Source organism: Epinephelus lanceolatus, chromosome 23, assembly GCF_041903045.1.
Source record: "Epinephelus lanceolatus isolate andai-2023 chromosome 23, ASM4190304v1, whole genome shotgun sequence".
Taxonomy (NCBI): Eukaryota; Metazoa; Chordata; class Actinopteri; order Perciformes; family Serranidae; genus Epinephelus; species Epinephelus lanceolatus.
The window spans coordinates 17,039,815-17,060,144 of NC_135756.1; the positions used below are offsets into that span (position 1 = coordinate 17,039,815).

General features: G+C 39.1%; 1 protein-coding gene across 2 annotated transcripts in view; it reads left to right on the forward strand.

Moving 5' to 3' along the window:
* The window catches only part of cacna2d4a (calcium channel, voltage-dependent, alpha 2/delta subunit 4a), a 151,747-nt gene that overhangs the window by 29,114 nt on the left and 102,303 nt on the right, over positions 1-20,330 (forward strand). For both annotated transcript variants that reach the window (XM_033614501.2, XM_033614502.2), the window contains exons 13-27: positions 217-295; positions 1,357-1,490; positions 4,403-4,480; positions 4,572-4,652; positions 4,815-4,889; positions 5,057-5,143; positions 5,241-5,312; positions 5,544-5,605; positions 6,696-6,763; positions 6,842-6,887; positions 6,990-7,087; positions 7,510-7,603; positions 8,130-8,222; positions 10,199-10,326; positions 14,248-14,316. In XM_033614501.2, the coding sequence (XP_033470392.2) occupies positions 217-295; positions 1,357-1,490; positions 4,403-4,480; positions 4,572-4,652; positions 4,815-4,889; positions 5,057-5,143; positions 5,241-5,312; positions 5,544-5,605; positions 6,696-6,763; positions 6,842-6,887; positions 6,990-7,087; positions 7,510-7,603; positions 8,130-8,222; positions 10,199-10,326; positions 14,248-14,316 (1,264 nt within the window). The remainder of the gene's footprint in view (positions 1-216; positions 296-1,356; positions 1,491-4,402; positions 4,481-4,571; positions 4,653-4,814; positions 4,890-5,056; positions 5,144-5,240; positions 5,313-5,543; positions 5,606-6,695; positions 6,764-6,841; positions 6,888-6,989; positions 7,088-7,509; positions 7,604-8,129; positions 8,223-10,198; positions 10,327-14,247; positions 14,317-20,330) is intronic.

The following is a 20,330-nucleotide window of genomic DNA, read 5'->3' on the forward strand; positions in this document are numbered from 1 at the left end:
GAACGTGGCATTCTGCATCGAGGACCTGCTCCCTATGTAGATCTAAACAGCTCATTCTGAGGTGATTATACACTAAAGAAAATATACTTACTATTTTATATTCCATTTCTGCCAGTATATCTCCCTAAATCCTACACACTGGACCTTTAAAGCTGTTTGGAGTGACAAATGAGTGGGGTTTATCACATCACACTATATACTTTATTTTCTCCCCAGGTGCGAGTGTTCACCTATCTGATTGGACGAGAGATGACATTTGCTGAAAATGTAAAATGGATTGCTTGCAACAACAAGGGTAAGATGGGGAAGAATCAGTTGCCTAAATGTCGTATAAAGTACTTTGTGACATAAAACTTGCTAGATTGAATCCCTCGTTCTGCCACAAAATTCGGGATGAGAAGTTTGGGTAACTTCAGCAACAAGAAATAGAGAATTTGATGTAAAAACTACTGCAATTATTAAGTTTTAAACAAAACAGGGCATAAAAGGAGGTGTGCTGGCCCTTTGTAGTGTTCCCAGGTGGTGCTGCATGGGACTGTATCAGGTGCTGCCCTCTTGTGAATTACATGGGGTCATGCAGCAGCTCAGCCCTGAAAATAATCACTTTATCCTGCTCTGTGCACACCAAAAATCCATGACTAAATACCTGATTATCATCACAGATCATCACACTGTAAACACATCCCTGGCCAAAAAATATCATATCTGCGTGTGTGTCTCTGTGTGTAATAGGTAACAGGTGCACTCCCTTCTGTTACGTACACTGACAGTTGCTTCTGCCAGCAACAAAATATCAGTCATAAATAGACGAAAATGCTTAATGTTACACTGCTGCAAAAACCTATACAGGTTCAGTTTTAGTTGAGCAAGCAGCTCTACTTAATAACATTCACAGCAGCACTCCTCAGGAGACATTACAAAGGGGAAAAGGGTTGCACACATTCACATATTCATATCTGGCAGTGCTTCAGTAGCCTGTTGTCACTGAGCAGCTTCACTGCAGGTATCCCATTGACGTCATCGTCTCCCACTTGTAGAAATGCCATAAACCTTAGACTAAGCCAAGCTGATAAAAAAAGAAGCCAAAAACACATTTCCACTGATGAGAGATTCAAGCTGTTTTTTTTTCATTGAAAACAGCTTAGTGTTTTTTGGGAATACGTGGTATTTGAAGTCGGATAAGTGAAATTGCTGCTTAAATGTAATACCCAAAGGCCAGAAGCAGAAAGATAAAAATAATACGGTGAACATTTTCTTTGCTAAAATTTATGGGTCCTGGGTTTTTTATATATATATATATATATATATATATATATATGTATAAAGTGTGTGTACATATATTTGTATGTCCTGCAGGTTACTACACACACGTCTCCACACTGGCCGACGTTCAGGAAAACGTTATGGAGTACCTCCATGTTCTCAGCCGGCCAATGGTCATTAACCACGATCACGACATCATCTGGACTGAGGCGTATATGGACAGTGTGGTCAGTCTGCTTCTCCCATTATTAGTGTGCTTGCTGGGAAACACACACTGTTATCTTTCATCAGTATTATCTGGCGTAATGATCCATCATTCAGTGCAACAGAAATAAACATTCAACTGCAATCTCTATATCTCTCTCTATAAAAACATTTAACACTTTACAGTACCATGTTGCCTCAAGGGTACAAGGTGTACCCTGCCTCTCGCCCAATGTCAGCTGGGACAGGCTCCAGCCCACCCAAAACCCCCAAAGGGATAAGCAGTTACAGAAAATGAATTAATGAATGACTTTAAAATAGAGCCAGAGCCCTAAAGAACTAGTAGCACTGTTTATACTTTCATATGACTTTCTGGAGGCCATACTGAGTCCCTTCTTGTGGGCCTTTCTTACATGGTTTACCTCCATCAACTCTAAAAGAAAATGGTCTGAAAACATATTTTTCTGTCATTTTACAATCTGGAAAAAATAGATTCACCATATTAAAGGGGTAAAAGTTATTTTTTTATTGCTTAATGTACTTTACTTAATAATTAAGTAACAGAAAATTGTTAAAATGCAAATCGTACCCTTGTGTAATCCCACCTGGATAGTTTTAGGTATTGTGTATCTAGGTTTATATTCTGTTCAAATGTCTAACAGTCATCCTAATATTCTTTTTATCTCTACAAATTAACCTTGATAAGTTTATTAATTATAGTTTCAATAAAGTTCACGCTATGACACTGTATAGTCTACTACAACGGTGCACTTTGTGAGTCCTCTATGCAGAGCATACTGTATGCTTATATTTTACACACAGTTTTCTTCCATTAATAGAATAAATGCAATATTGTTCTGTGACTCTTCAAAGAAGAGGAGGGTAAAATTAACTCTCCCAGGTGATGTTAGTGAGGACGAATCAGAATTTAGTAGTTTGGTAACAAGCTGACAGCAACCCTGCAGCTCCACAATAAATGGTGGTGACATAAGTATCAGGAAAGACACACACCAGGACACTGAAAACAGGCTTTTAAATGTAAAACCATTAATCAAACACTGAACTATAACTCATATCTGGAATATTTTCTCCACTTTACCTTATACACTAACTAATGGAGACAGTGGTAGACCAGCAACTCCAGTGTTCCGTGAAGTAAAATGACTGTAGCCTATTTGTAAAAGGAGTCTGGTGAGATAGCAGCTTCAGTTCCCCGCTGGAAAAGGCTGTCTGACGGCAAGGTGAAACAGTGAAAATATTCTTAATGTAGTGTTGCACAGTATACCGGTACTAAAATAGTACCGCGGTACTAGAGTATTCCAAACGGTACTATACTGCATTTGGAAAAGACCGGTACTTTTTAAATTGATTCAGTTCATTAATTTATTTAATTCATTTATGCACACAAACGCCTTCCTTGTTCCTACTGGAGCACAGATTGCACAAGTGGTGTGTATGACAACACCTGTATCAACATTCGCAGCTGGCACATGTGAAAAAAGGCAAGAGAAAGTCTGCCGCGCAAAGGGAGACAACACAAGACAACACCAACTTGGTGAAACATTTGAGCAACCAAACCATGACGTCCGTACCGAGGTACTTACCGAACCGTGATTTTTTTTGGTACCGTTAAACCCTTACTATTTATTGTTCTAAAGGTTTGTATCCAAAAGGACTTTTCTTTAGGAAGAAGTACCGAAAAGTATTGAAATTCATATTGGTATCGGTACCGAAACAAAGATTTTGGTATCATGACAGCACTATCTTAATGTAGCGTACACTTAAACTGATAATGCCTTTTTTCCGCGGCCTTTTTTAGGTAGCTAAAAAACTAACCAACTGAGGCAGCTTTTGCTCAGTGTGAGTTTCTACCTGTTAGTTATTGTAAACAAACACTGTGAATTGGTCTTTTCAGCAACTAGTGTTGAGCATGTTATTTGGAAAATTAAATATATTACTCATTAGTTATTACGCATTTAAAAAAAGAGATTATATTACTTTAACAAAGAGAATATTCGTCCACTTCTTGACAGCAGCTAGGCAGCTAACACGCACTTCCAGCCCCTGCAACAAGCTAACGTTAGACGCCACCTTCCCATTTAAGTGATAGTAAGAAAGCAAAAAGCCATCCCTCAAATTATCAAAGCATAAGTGACTATAATGTTTTAGTGAATTTAATTCCTTATCATATTTCTTCCTGAAAACATTACAACTCACTGTACTTTGTGGTATACTGTTAGCAACACTGCAATTGTTGAGCCACAAAGCTAACTATTTAGCTAACTAGCTAACTCTTAAAAACACGCCAGTTGTTCAATTCAAATTTTTCCTTGTCTGCTCCCCCACCTCTGCCTGCTTCTTTTCTTTTTTGGTTTATGTTTCCTCCTTTATCTCAGTATCTGTTTTCATACGCATCTTTTCACTGCCATTTCATGCTTGTCGTCTTTCCTCCATCTTCACCTTCAGTTCCCGACCACAAAAGAGGTAATGTTACTTAACATTAGAGCTCAAATGTTGCTTAGCTAAACCTCCTTCTTGAATAACTTAAGCTGTATAAAATTTAGTATAATGTTATAGCATGTGTCATGTATTACTTAGCCTTTTATTTCCAGTCAACAGCTAACAGTAGTTTATTGTTAGCTTAATTGCTACACCTTTACTTCAAATGCCAACGTTAGCTTTTAGTTAGCATCTAGCCTGAAGCTAGTTAGCCTGGAACTTTTCTTAGCTTCTTTTTGCTTCCCCTCTGTAAGCCGTTAGCCTCCCTAACCACCTCCACTTCACTTAATTTTTCACCTTTGGTCAACAGCAACAATATCAACCGACTTCATTTATATTTACAGTTGTTTTCTCCTAACTTAGCTAACTAATTTAGCTTTAACAAAAAACACAGAGTATGTCATTGTGGTTGTTCTTGTAAATGTGTGTACCACAGCTGTTCAACAGTCAGGCCCAGAGCCTGCTCCTGATGACCTCGGTAGCCATGCCTGTGTTCAGCAAGAAGAAAGAGACAGTAAGTATTCATTTTTAATCACCATTAATACCATTACCCTTAAGGTGACCTGAAATTGTGCATTTATGAACCCGCTGTGTGTTTCCTGTAGCTGTCTCATGGGATTCTGCTGGGAGTGGTAGGAACAGATGTGCCCTTGAGAGAACTGATGAGATTAGCTCCGAGATACAAGGTAAACCATCCACAATATACAGAATAATATACTGTGTCGTGAACATGAATAAAATACTCTATAGTGATTCTTCTCTGAGGCAGTCTGTGACATTTGATTTATAATATTATTCACAGTAATGAGTGTAGTGTGTTGTGTCCTTATCTCTTCCTGTCTCCTCAGCTTGGTGTCCATGGTTACGCCTACCTCATCACCAACAACGGCTACATCCTGTCTCATCCTGACCTACGACCTCTGGTACAGACAAAAATCATTTTGTATGGTGAATTATTGCAGCTGAGAAACTGCTGAAACTTTACAACCCATTTGACAGATTTTATGCAGTCAACCAAGCATGATAAAATGGGATAGGTTCCTTATGATTTGTTTTGTTGTTGGTATGTTTGTGTGCATGTATGTGACAGTATAAAGAGGGGAAGACGCTCAAGCCAAAACCCAACTATAACAGTGTTGATCTGGCAGAGGTGGAATGGGAAGACACCGAAGAGAAAGTGAGTAACAGACACTCTTTGTCACTTTACAGTTTGTCAGTCTGAGTTGTGTTTTTCAGGATCCTTAAACAAGTATTATGTCATAACTATGTTTCAGCTGAGGACAGCTATGGTTAAAGGAGAAACTGGGATGTTGTCGTTAGACGTGAGAACGTCAGTGGATAAAGGAGTAAGTACTTCTGTTTTTGTGAGTCTGTCTGTGTTTGTCAAGACAGCGACAGGCACTGTTACAGTAGCTCAGAGATTAGATTCTTCCTGTGCGGATTTATTGTCTTTTCTTATTTTTTTTTATCTGCAGATAATTTGGCTCTGTATTTTTTATCTTTTAAATACATGCTGTCTGTCTCTCCGTGTTTACTATCATTTTTACAAACTCAGTCTGTCTCTGTATCTCTCACAGAGGAGAGTGATGTTCCTGAAGAATGATTACTTCTACACCGACATCAACGAGACACCATTCAGGTTTGTTCGATTGCTTTTAACCTAAACTTGGACTGCAGAGCTTTTATCTCCCCTTTCTGGCAGTAAGAGTTATTACACACACTGTTGTATGCTTCCAGAGAAGCTTACCACGTCTCCCGCGCCCCCAAAACCACTTGCTTCACATCTTCCAGCAAGGTTTCCCATAAAAACAAGGGCAGAGGAAACAAAAACTTGTTAGTATTTACCACCATAGCTTCCGCCATATTCCTAGCTGCTGCGCTGTTGCTACAGTCTCTCCTCACTTCCTGCCCCCTGTAGCTCTGGCTAGTTGACATAAAACTTGTCACGTCTGGTGCGTCTGCATAGGACAGTTGCCACAGACACCACACTCTGGTATACTGTGAACAGCAGAGGGCTTTCCCTGCCAGCGATAGGCTTAATTAGAGCAATGTGTGAACTTGCTTGGCCGGGGCTTGAATTTAACGGGCGGTCATTTTTATGTTAAAGTCACACACTCCCTTTCACAGGATTACCTGAAGTGTTAGGTTTTAAATGATATCCACCACATCCAACAAAGCAAAACCTGTCTACCTGTACAATGTAAAATTGTAAAATTATTAACGGGAAAAACGTAGCATCAAACGCAGTAATATCTCGTTTATCCTTCTTTTCTGTCTAGCCTACACATTTGCTCAGAGTAGGAACAAATGCGGGTGGCACAGTATTGCAGTGGTTAGCATTGTCACCTCACAGCAAGAGGGTTTCTGGTTCAAACCAGGGCTGTGGGGTTTGAACCCTCTGTTTGCATGTTCTCCCTGTGTCAGCATGGATTTTCTCCGCGTACTCCAGCTTCCTCCCACAGTCCAAAGACATGCAGGTTAATTGGTGACTCTAAATTGCCCGTAGGTGTGAATGTGAGCGTGAATGGTTATCTGTCTCTATGTATCAGCCCTGCAATAATCTGACGACCTGTCCATGGTGTACCCCGCCTCTCACCCAATGTCAGCTGGGATAGGCTCCAGGCCCCCCGCGACCACCAACAGGATAAGCGGTTATGGAAATGAAGGAAGAAATGCTTATTGCTTATTGAATCATCCTGCCAATAACAAATAACTTCTCTGTTTGACAGTCTGGGCATAGTGCTGACTAGAGGATATGGACAGTATATCTTTATTGGAAACGTCTCCGTTGAAGAGGGTAAGTCTTTTCTGTCTAAGCTTCTCTGTATTTGTCTCTGTCTTTCTTATTCTCTGTCTCACGTCTTTTTTGCTTCAGGTCTCCATGACTTACTGGCTCCAGACCTGAGCATAGCTACTGAATGGTGAGTATTGTATAACTAGCAAAACATATATATTACAGTTGAAGCTCTTCATGAAAATATGACTACAGTACATTTTTATGATGTATGTGCGTGTGTTTGTAGGACCTATTGTGAGACAGACATTGACCCGGCCCACCGTAAACTGACCCAAATGCAGGCTGTGGTGCTATACCTCACTGGCAAAGAACCAGATCTGGAGTGTAAGTGGACGCTTGAACTTCAGCACATGCACATCAGAGATGGCAGGAGAAAATAACACACAGTACGACGTATCCTTGAACACACCAATCCATCTTTGGCAACTTTTTTTCCGATCTTGTAAGAGATTGTCTTATTTTGAATCACAGTAAAATTAAAAATAGTGGTCAAACTCTGCCAAATTATTGACCACACTATTTGTGAGGTGTGTTCCTGAAAGATGTAGTAATCTAAATTGAGCATTTAAAAAGTTAAAATGTTTATTTGTCTGGACATAATTTGCAGGTAAATTGTGATGTGATTGTGACCTTCAAAATGTCTGGCATTATTCAGTGCTTTAAATTTTCTTTCTGACGTCCTCTTTCCTTTTCTAATGCTAATATTCATCATTAGTACTAGATTTATGTTTTTTCTCTCTCAACAGGTGATGTGCAGTTGTTGCAACAAACTCTATTTGACGCTGTGGTCACGGCTCCTATGGAAGCCTACTGGACGGCACTCATGCTCAACACATCTGGGTAAATAATAACACACATGCACACGCTGCTGTCAAGACAAAGATCACTTTCAATGTCCACATTAACCTTGGTTGTTCCACTGTCCGCCATTTATGCTACTGAGGATGCAAAGAACGTACACTGGTACTTCTTTGTAAATGGGGATAGTTTTCATTAGCTACCAGGGAAAAAAGAGCACCATCCTCTTCCCATTTTGGTTGTGCAATGTTTGACGCACTTCATTTGTGCTGTAAATTGAACCCTCATTTTCCCGGGAGATTGTATCTGGAATTGCACAGTGAAAACGAGGCTTATAGGGAACCAATCTAAATGCAGATGGGGTCATTGTTCTATAGCCATTACATTGTGCAATCCACATTTACTTCATCATGATAAATTAAAGCAAAACATGTGTCAATTTCCACTTTAATGAAGACATGGACTATTCGACATGATAAATCTATTTATTTTTTAAAAAACATTTACCCTTCTTTCTGCTCGACTTCCCTCTTTGTCAGTCTCATTTTTTTCTCTGTCTCTCTTTCAGTATGGACGAGGGGATGGAAACGGCATTCTTGGGCACTCGTTCAGGCCTGATGAGATTCCAGAGATACGCTGGTGTTGAAAAGAGAATTGCCAAGTAAGTAATAAAAACAATCTTTGTGTATATTATATATCATCACATCTTACATCAAATAAGCTGGGTGATAGATTTAAATTCTGGATAAAAGTGTTGTAACATCTTAATGTGGCATCATACAGACAAATTAAACTATGTTCATCCAAACATTAAGGGAGACTTTTTAAATAGGAAAGCAAGATTTTTATAGATACCTCTAACCCAGAGAAGCCCGTACACCCTTATCCAACTATTTATAAATGCGTATTAATCAGATATTAAAGGAAGGGTCATCTCTCGACTCTCTCTAAATCTCTTCATGGTCTGAAAGCTTATTTGACAAAATATGTAAAGGACAGATGGGAGAAGGAAGGAGACCTGTCAATAACAGATGAAGAATGGCAAGATATATGCGTATTTCAATGGAAAAGCACAAAATCTCATGCATGGAAGGAATTTTACTGGAAAAAATGAAGTTTGATTTTTCACTACTTGTTTTATGACGGCACATTATGACAATGGTAGTGCTTAATGCTGGAGGAACTGTGGCTGTCAAACTGTAAACCTCGATCATGTTTTCTGGGATTGCCAAGATATACAGTATTACTGGAAAGAAATACACAAGCAATTCAATCCATCTCTAACATAGATATACCGTTAGATTTGAAAGTCATATATTTAGGCTATATCCCCCCTGAGGCAAAAGGTATTGGCAAATACTGGGTATATTGCTGGCAGCAGGGAATAAGGCTCTGACCAGAAGATGGATGATGTATGCCGGTCATATTATAAATAACTGAATCGATGTGACAATGAATATTTACATGATGGAAAAGGTGACTTTCTCTTTACACCTAAAGATGGACATTAACGTACAACACTGGGATAAATCGGTGCAATATGTCAAACCTCTAAGACCTGACTTTGTTAAGATAATTACTTGAAGGAACATCCTTAACTTTTTAATAATAACAAAAATAGTAATAAACGTTATTTATATAGCACCTTGCATACAAGAAATGCAGCACTGAGTGCTTCACATAAAAATAGACATCATGGACATAAAACAGACAAGGCAATTAAATGTAAGAGGGCAGTGAGAACAGTTTAAAACATGGATTAACTGATTCATAAAATCAGAGAGTTATTAAACTGTAACTTATGAAATCACCCTAGATTTTAAAAGGGTTGCAGCATTAAAAAAAATCAACAGATAAGTTTTTAACTTTCTTATATATATATCTATATATCTCTATATTAATATATATATATATATATATATATATATACTGTATATATATTTTTTTACCTATTGTATTCTTCTCTGTGTCCAGATATCTAACGTGTGCAATTATGTGAAGCCAAACAGCTACAAGCATTTTTATTTTATTTTATGTTATTTTATTTTAGCCTTTATCTCTACCTCTCTGGATGTGTGTATGTTATGGCTCTTTTTCATAGCCATCCCTTGAGAATGAAATTAATTACGAGTCAGTCTAAATGAGAACAAGGCTTCAGAGGTCATACTTGTCATACAAGATTCTTTCCTACAATTTTTTCTTTTACTCTTGGCACTAAAATCTTTTTTTCACTGCTTGTAGATCCATTTTTGTTTTTTAGATTATGGATGTGATAACACTGTATTTCAAAATAAAAATAAATCAAACAGAAACATCGAACTAGCCATTATGTCCACAATCAAAAGGTTTAAAACTGAAAATAGATGAAGTGTTAAACTGATTTTATGAAAACTATAGCAGTAAAAAAGAGCTGAGTTGAAGCTGCAATTCCAGTAAGGTGAGAGTTCGCCCTCTGGTGGTCAATAAAAGAGTAGCTAGTAATGAGTGTTCACTGTCTTTCCTCAATTTCCCCCAAATCTTCCTATTGTTTTCTTTTTCCTATCCCCTTTTAAATCTCCCCTCTTTCCTCTTGTCATCATAATTAGTCAGGACGTAGGACGTTCTTTTCCTTCAAGGTTTATTTTTATCTCTCCACAGGTCTTTCCTGACCTCCTCAGACAAGGAGAATATGTTCACATTGGACCATTTCCCAGTGTGGTTCCGCAGAGCATCCGAGAATCCAGCTGGGCAGTTTCTATACTACATGCCCAGACAGGAGACTAAAGGTAGAGGAGATACCCTTACTGAGCAAACACATACACACACACACACACACACACGGGCACACACAGCACTTCCTGTGCTTTTTTTATTTCCAATTTTCTCAGCCATGTTCAGCAAGTTGAGCCAAAAATCTCTCAGTGACAGGCTCATTTCTCTACAGCCAGCAGCCTACAACTGCTCCTGTCTGTTTACTTTGTTGTAAATGTATGTCGTTTGTATCCAATACACTTGGAAAAATGTGTCAGTTCGGATTTGATGGATTTTCTGTTTCGGTTTATTCTTCACCACAGTTCATATTCTGGGAATATTGCTGTTGTGAAGAATAATCCATGGCTCCAGAGTAACAACACTAACAGCTACTGTCATCACTTTTATCATCACATCACACTAACACTTAACTCCATCTGTATATGCAGTTGAGACATGAAAGTCAGTAACACGATGGGATTTTGAGCCTGACCCTTCTCTACCTCTGGATTTCATTTTCTTATTTAGCTCTGCTGGAATGAAATGTATTTTTTAAAGTGCTTTAAAAAAACATGTTTGCTGCAAAGTGCTTCAGGCAGCAACAAAAGACAGGGCTTTGAATTTAATCTTCACTTAATAGTGCAGACTTAAATGTAATTTTGTCGTATTTTGATTATGAGGCTGATTACAGAGTGCAGAGTGTGTGCATATATATCATATACCTCACTTAATTACACATCCAGATTAAATGCAGTTGTGTTTTTTAGGCTGTTTATTACTTCCAACAGCTACTAAACTGTATGTACTAAATCTATGCATGACATTACGTTTAAAGGGACAGTTCACCCCAAAATAAAAAGTACATATTTTCCCGTTACTTGTCTTTCTTAGAGATGTCTGCTCTCTCTAGAATATAATGGAAGTAGATAGGATAGGATAGGACTTATGGTGCTCAAAGTGCCAAAAAATGCATTTGACTTTTGTTACTTAAGATAATCCACAGACCTTGTTGTGAGCAGTTTAATGTAGTGATGGACTAGGGGCTCATCCTACTCTCTAATGTGCTATGTGTGAGCTCAGTCCTGTGTGTTCTTTAATGAAGCAATAGGAGAAGATATTCGGTCTCAGTTAATGTAGTTTATTAAGCAGTAAAGGAATAAAATTACAGAGCTCTGGGTCTCAACTTCACGTCCCTGACGAACAACAAAGGTGTGTCAGTTCACGAAGTCTGACCTCCTGTCCTTCCCCTGACCCAGTATATTTGAGCGTAACAGAGTGTCATTGTGCACGCAAGGCGTTGTCCTCTTCTCATTGGCAGTTCCACTTCCTCCTTCACCACACCACGCCCCTGCCTCGTGTTAATCTGACTCCTTCCCGCTGGCGGTGGGGGCGTGGTTCCTGTTTTGAAAGACAAGAGAACAACACAACTCCCTACACGTGCTGTACCTTACTATCTGTTCATCACTTTCTATTCTTTTTACCATATATGAAACTAATTATCTAAGCATTGCGGTATGTGCTCCTCAGACTTCATGTCTCTTCCTCTCCTGTACTTCTCCATTGTACAACACATTCAGATCAGCTGAAATCATCTCAGTATTCTCATTGTTCACACATCTAAAACTTATATAGTGAAACACAACTTATAGTAAAACACATAAAATCATTCTATTCCCAACAGTAGGAACTGTTTTTTCCCTTCTGAACTACACCAGCCAACCATATCACTGCACAAAAGGCAGCATGAATCTGCTGCTGGCTAACATTAAAGCACCATCAAGAGCCAGAGCTTCTCGACCATGAGTAGATGCAAGTTACTTTTGTGCAGTGATACAGTTGGCGTGTGTAGTTCAGTAGAGGGAATTAGTTCCTTAATGAAATTGCACACAACAAGGTCTGTGGATGGCGGCATGGTGGAGCAGTGGTTAGTATTATTGCCTCACAGCGAGAGGATTTCTGGTTTGAACCTGGGTTGGAGGGCTCGGAGCCCTTCTGTGTGGAGTTTGCATGTTCTCCCCATGTCAGCGTAGGTATTCTCCAGGTACTCCGGCTTCCTCCCACCGCAAGCCGAGTGCCGTCTAGTTCCATTAAATTGTAGAGAAGGCAGACATCTCTACGGCTGATATCTCCAACACTCTGCAACTCACACCAAAACAATCTAGACTGATAAATAGCACTACAGGTGAGAGGAAAAATATGCGTTTTTAATTTTGGGGTGAGGATGTTCACATTTTTAGAAAGTTTGAGGCTCTATTTCTCAGTCCCATTTCTATTTATTTATCTTTGTTGAACCCATATTTAACCAGGTAAGTCCTGTTGAGATCAACAATCTCTTTTTACAAGGGAGACCTGGCCAAGACAGCAGCATAGAGAAAAAGTTACAATCAACTTAATCCACAATAAAAACACAGGAGATATACAGTAATACATTTAAGTTTTAAAATATCTACGTACATTGACAAGTCCCAAGCGATTCAATCACCCTTGTACTTATGAGAGCTTTAAAATCAGGGAGAAAGACCAGTTGTCTTAGTTTCAAATATTTTTGAAGGCTATACCAAGTGAAAGGAGCAAAGCACATAAATGCTTAATTTCCCAGCTCAGTCCAAGCACAAGGAAAAGACAGCAAGACAGGATCTTAAGATCTCAGACTATAGCTACAGTCAGATCTCTGTTTAATAAAAGTGCAAATGTATGATGGGAGTTTACACAGTATGGCTTTATAAATGAACGAAGATGGCGATAAATGTTTCATGTTACATTAATAAAATGAAAATTTTTATTATACTGCCATCATTTTAAACCTCAACATTAAAGTACAAGTGTACAAAAAGTGTCTTGCATGTGTTTTAGGTTGATGTTAGATGCAGTTTGTTGTGTTCAGATAAATTCAGGGACTATGAGCCTGACTATAGCGCCACCTCGAGTGCAGAAGAGGTGGAGGTCCGAGCGGAGGAGGGAGGGAGAAAACGAAGGGAGGCGGAAAAGGAGGAGGAGGAGGGTAGAGGAAAAAATTTACTTATACTTGGCATGCCTCCTCTTTTTATTCATCCTCAGTCTGTTCTTCCTCACCACTAATATCCAAGCATGACAAGTCGTGTGGTCTCTTTTTTTCTTCACTTGTCTTTGTTTTCTTTTTCTTGCTCTGCTGTTTCTCTTTTTTCTCTGTCTCATTCTGTCTTTCGCATGGGCATGCAATTAAAGTATAGGAACCTCCTCTCCTCTCTCAGGGAATTAGTAAGCTTTCTAGTTCATTTTGGATTGTGCTGAGTCGGTGTCTCTCTTGTCTTTGACGGATTTTTGTTGAGAAGTAAAAATCTGGTTTCATAGAGTCAGTCTGTTACTACATTATGCTACAATATTCAATGGCAAAAACAAAAAGAAATCCCATTGTCATCCAAATTGTGGACTTTTCTAAATGTGTAATTGTCATGCAGAATTATAAACATGGGGCACATAGACACACACACACACACACACGCAACACACAGAGTCCTTCTGTTAGGAGTGTATTAGTCGTTTAGCTTTCACACTCCCTGTTACACATTGCTTAAAATGTTAATCTGACTGGACTCTGCGGCTTGGTGACAGTTGGCATCAGCTGGCACGACGGCTGTGAATAGGCTCACACAAGACGAATGCATGACTGTATTAAATATTACCAGCTGAGTCTAACTCAATCTGTCACCCACATATTTTACAAAACCACATTTTGGCATATCTTTGCTAACATGTCAGCTGTCACTATCACAGTGAGTGCTCTCACACTTGGAAATTCAGTATTAGAGGACATAAATATTTCTAGAAGCATTTTCCTTTTCAGCTCCTGTGCATGAATATGCATGTGTACGTGTATGGTAGGATTATTATTATGTGTGTTTGTGAAAAGCATGTTTTTGGATGTTTTGATCACGTTCTGTGAATTCTTGCTAATTGTGTGTGTTTTGCTCCACCAGCAGGGAGGATAGTGATCGCCACCACTGCTGTTACTGTTACAGTGGGCAAGAAAACTGCCATCGCTGGAGGTAGGGTGACAATTTTTATTTAAATACTTCCTCTCTTTTTCTGTCTTTTACGCACATTTTCACTGTTCCCTCTCTCATTCTCACTCCTTTTTAGTCTCATTTTTTCCTCACATGCACTTGCAATTTTCTCTGTTTTTAAACTTTACTCTCCTCTTGCAAAGTGTCCTCTCCCCACATGTTCTCAGCTCTTTCTGTCTTTCTCTCTTGTCCGTCTTCTCATGCGGTATCGCATGGTGAAATTGGCTGATTTGTTGGTGACATGTGAAGTTGTTAATTGGATGGCGATTGCTGGTGTATCATCGCTTTCCAATCAACGTTTTTGGCATTGATGTGCTGATTTGTCAGTGCCGTGTTTATTGGATGTGCTGTGGACTTGCATCTTTGGTCACGGTTTTGTTGTGTTGTAACAGAAAACAAAAAGAGTTTAGCTTTTTTCATTTGTAGTTTGGTATTTATTTAAGCTTATTCTGTTGTTGTCCTCACTAGAACTTGCTCTAAAGAAGATAACAAGGTCATTTTTAGGACAAGAGAATTTTGTGAGCTGCATGTAATTTATCTTAAACGTGGAGATCCTTACATTTCTACAGCAAGATAAACAATGCAGACTTCGACCTGACCAGTACTGGATTTCTTTTGGTCAATAATGACATCAGTACTTGAGAATGATAAAAAGCTGACGACAAGATACTGTCCAATATTCGTTTTGTAAATTATTTGTGTAAATAATATTATTGTCAGTTCAACAAGAAAATTTATTTCGACATTTATTAAATTTAATCAACAATAATAAAAACACAAATAAATATATTAATTGTGAACTGATAAAAATATGGCCAGAAATTCACAAAAATGCTGCCAATAAAACAGTCTTATCTCAACGTCCATTTAGTAGATGTTTTGGAGCTTTGGATCATACCACCTGATCTTCATCAGCAGATAGAGTTTTCATCTCATGGAATTAAAACACCCAGCTTGAAAAGAGATCCTGAAACTGCACTAATAAGATGGGAACTTTAACATCTGTAATTCTGTCACAGCTGAGGAAACTCCATCTTTTTAGTTTGTCCGAAACCTTCGTATGAAACAAATAGTATGTGAACAGCATACTATTTCTGGTTAAATACTACAGCATGCAAACACTGGATGCTACACTGGCATACATATCCCACAATGTTAAGCAACAGCCACTAAGACAGTTCTGTAACATCAACACGCTTTAATTTAAGTGTAAGTGAATGTAAGAAGTATAAGATTTCACTTTGCTTGGCATAATATAGTTTTAAAATTATTTCAATCAGAGAGGTGCAGATGATGTAGATGAGTAGAGGAATGAGCCTTTGTTGAGCTTGCCCTAGACTCTGGATACGATAGCCGGAGGTGAACAGGGTGGAGGAGGGGAGCGGGAGGGAGAGACTTGTGAATGGACGAGCATAAAGAAAGTCTTCCTGATTGAACTTACGCTGAGCTTCATTTTTAAATTACAGGTAGAGCTGAGGTTGGCAGAGGTTACCATGGTTACATGTCTCCAACCTGCAAAAAGGCTCTCAGGAGGTGACATAGTAATTACAGTTCAGTGCGTCTGAAAAGTTACATACTACTGTTTGTGAACACAAAACTATGTTGAACAATAGCACACATAATGGATATCTAAGACATAACGTGGATTCAGGTGCAGTGTATAGGATATGATTGACAGGTTCAGAACAGTTACTAAAAGGAACTTGGGGTAAGATTGTTCTTTTTTTTATTAAACTGCCATTTCCAAGGTCGATAATGAACCACTAAACATTTACCGCTGCAGTTTCTTTCTTTCTTTCTTTGATCACAAATCTCTAATTACACTCAAGCTCCTGATGACAATGTGTGGTTGTCTTTTCTTGACTTATTGTTGATTGTCCCTGGCTTTGTTTCACTGCTTCCTGATGTGTGTGTTTTAGTGCATGTGTGTGTGTGTGTGTTTTGTCCTGGTAAGCCCATCTATGACTGACACACTCATCAGTTATATTTGTCTCTGTGAGACAAGACTCTTTGGAACTGCATCCTCAGAGCACATGTGTGCGTGTGTGTTCTGTCTGAGTGTATAGCTGCATGCATTTGGTGTCTCATTATGCTGACAGACAGACAGAGAGGAAACTTAATGCACTCACACACAAACACACGCGCTTATCTGCATTTCACAGCTTTAGTGGAAATTGTCTCAGGTGTGAAAATCGTGTTATTTTGGAAATGGAAAACAGGGAGAGTGAGAAAGAGTTCAAAATAGATGTGTTTCTGTCTCTCTCTTAATCTTGCCTCTCTTTCTTATGTTTTTTTCTCCATTTTGCTTCCTTCTTTCTTCCTCTGCTTGTTTGGAAACATTAACATCACAGTGTTGAATCCAGAGCTCTGCTACTGTACCTATTATAAACCTGCAGTAACAGAACAGACAGCAAGATCTGAAATAACTGTTACATCTAAAAACAGCCTTTACATGAAAGTACAGGGAATATTTATTCAAGAGAAGCAAAGTAAAATATTTGTAATAAGTTAAATGATGTAAAGAGAAATAGATTTTTATCTCCTCATCATGCATTTGGTTGTATGTGTGCTTGAGTGTGTGTGTAGCCATCTGTCAGCTAATCTTGCAAACTACTGGACCAATCAGCCTAATATTTTGTGTGCACATGACTGTATGCTCAGGGATCTTTCTTGTTTGTGGCGATTCATTGACTGTTTTACGCTGTCACTGACTGCTGCCTTCTCACTGCTGCCTTCTCACTCCTCTTATGCCGGGTTCACACGACACGATATCAGCTCGATTATAGTCCAACGCAGTGTCTTGTGGTGTCCGCTCGGATCGTGAATGATAACAAATTTCGTACGCAATAATCCATTGTTTTATCTTGTGTAGTGTGTTATAGTAGACCACAACTGTAGTAGACAACGTCCCACGTCTGGGACACCTCACGACATCCCAACAGAAAGTTTAGCATGTTTTGCAAGGTTCACACTACACAACATTTTTGTCTGTTCTGACGGTCACTATGCCAGTAGAATGCTTTTGTAGTAACATTTCGGCTGGCACATGAACAGCCACAGTGACTGAAATAATAGTACTGATAATGAAAATAGGACAAGAGTAACCAACATGACAACAACATCACACATGTCTTGAAAGACGACCAGGGATGATTGGTGTGGACCATTGTGTAGTGTGTCATGTCTGTCGGCCAACTCACAGCACGATTTTATGACTCCACAATCACCTAATCTGACATAGTGACTGTCGGAACAGAGAAAGATGTTGTGTAGTGTGATCCCGGCATTAACCAGCTCATGGGGGCTGCAGGTTTTCCAGAAACGGTTTGGTTTGGTTAAAAACAGCAAGCCGTAACTAGTCTGTTGTAGACCACATTCTGGCCTGGCCATAATAAATTTTGGATTTATTTTTATCTGGAGTATGTGCAGATAAATTTCACATCCAATGTGTTATAATCCACTAAAGTTAGGTATGTTGCAAGATGAGTTAGTCCCTGTTTTTGTTGTCTTCACTGCCATTTTGACTGTATGGAAGTCAGAAGGGACAATTCCATTGGGCCGAGCTGCAACAAGGCTTTGTTGTGTTCGCTGCATGGCATCAAACGGAGTGTTTCAGAAGCAGAGCGTTTGCCAACTTGATTTTGTAGACTGGCAGATTTGGTCATTTTTCCTTGATATTTGTGCTTCTAAGCAGGCTATGTGGTTAAATGGTTTCCTTTTTTTGCCAATTTTCGTTCTGTACATTGTTGTTATTTCTTGCTTTCTTGTGCTGTAGCCTACAGATAAAGTTAATACTGTTAAAAGTCCAGTTATGAATGACACAGATCAAAGATTTCTGGCTGTGCTGTAGTCGTTAAAAATACAGATTCGTCAGTTAGGACTTGGTGTTACAATCCCTGGAGTTTCAAACCTCTCAGAATTGTATTGTATCTATATTTCACGTACAGTGCCTGTTAGCAGGAAATCTTGTTCTGCTCTCTGCAACGCGCCATGGCTCCATCAAAAATAGACGAGGCGTGTGTTCTATTAGCTTCAGAAACTTGCTGCGCCGCCTCTGCTGAAATGACAGGAATTATTTAGAATGGCCACGATCAGCTCGGGCAGCCACCTGGCTGAGATCTGCACTCTATTGAGTATACTTTTATAGTTGTGTATGTTGGTGGTGGATTGTCTGATGATGACCACTGATCGGAGGTCAAAGGTCATGTTTTTATTCACCACAGCATCACTGGATGTCAAGTTGAGCAGCTTTTCTACCAGCTGCTTCACTTCAACAGAAACACAGAGGGAAAGGCAGTATCAATGTTTTATGGACTTGCTCTCTCCGACTTTCTTTAACACACCCGCACACAAAGATACACACTCACATGCGCACACTACTTATTGTGTTTCATCCTTTGACATTTTTCCTTGCCCTGTTAAACCCTCACATACATCTCTCTTTTCGCAGCTTCTCTCTTCCGAAGCTGTCAGACCTGTCGCCCTTCCCTGCTCATTTTTCTCCATCTCGCTCTTGCCCTTGTTACTCTCATTTCCCTGTCTTGTCATTCTTTCTCTTTCCTCTGTCCGCTCACTTCCTCTTTACAGCTGTGTCTTGCTGCGTAGGCGAGGGCGGCTTTCATATCGAGGGTCACGTTTACCTTCTGAACACAAGGGGATATTCAAAAGCTGCTTTGTCACGAGGTGCAAACACAAATGCTGTACTGCTCACACATTTAGCTTAACTGCTACACTTGTACGAGTGTGTATTAGCAATGTCAATTTTGAATGTGTTGACACTGTAAAATCCTAAAATGCAATGTGAACACAGTACACAAACACAAAAACTGCTCTTAACAGCTCTGTAGCATGTAAATGTGAACCACTGTAAAAGTTGCTTTATATTCAGTAGCTTACTCAGGGACTCTTCATGACTACACTGCCAAGTTGCAGCTTTGCACAGATGTGTGCAACAAATAATACTGTCGAATTTTGTAGATTAAATTGACAGATGTTCACTCAAAGAGGAACACGGCGGACAAAAGGTGCTTTTTGCCATGTAGGTGAGGTGATGAGTTTCTGTTAAATGCAAATAATAAAAATGCGTTTCCTTGATTGCTAAGACACACTTAATGAAAATGGGATCCACTTGATATTCATGTTCACCTTTTTAGCATAACAGAAGTCTGCTCTTGCAAATGTGTGAACACTTTGTCATTGGATTCACACATTGTTCACACCCTTTTTAAAAACAGTTAAAGTGATACTTTGCTCATTTTTAACCAGCTTTGTATCATAACAGTGTAGGTATTATGTGTAAATGAACTATGGCAAACTTCCCTCCAACGCGTCATACTGCGGATTTTCCCTGGCTCTAAGGCTGTTGCTCAAACCACAGGTTGTACTGCTGCATTTTCATATGCCCACTACCACGGACACAAAGAGTATAGAAGCGGATCAAGCGAGAGACCTGCTCCTCTCTATCTCAGACTAAACTCAGATTAAAGTGTAAAACCAGGCAGCGCTGATCACACATGAACGAAGATCCTAAAATGTCCTCAGAAACATATTTTAGTGCACTGTTTGGCTGTAATATGAGAATTTGTGAACAGGAAGTGGGCAGCTTTCCTCTATAGTGAAAAAAGAGGCTGAAAACTGACATCAAACAGTAAAACAAAGCAGTGCTGATCAAATATAAACCAAGATTCTTTTATTGTATTGCCTACTTTTTGCCTTAAAATGTTTTCAGAAACATAATTTAGGTTAGCGCTGTGTCACCCACCAGCATTTATTAGTCTAATGCAGCGCAATGCATTCTAGTAGTTGTAGATTTGCTACCTCTTGAGCAAAAGCAAACGGCAACCCTTTTTCTCTGTCATCTCTCAAAAGTAGTTGCATTTTTCTACCACATAGACAGCCCAGTTTTATGAATAGACCATATTTCCATTAGTGAAATACTTACTTTTTGTCATAGATCTCTATTGGATTAACTGTGCTGAATAAAAGAAAAGCATCTC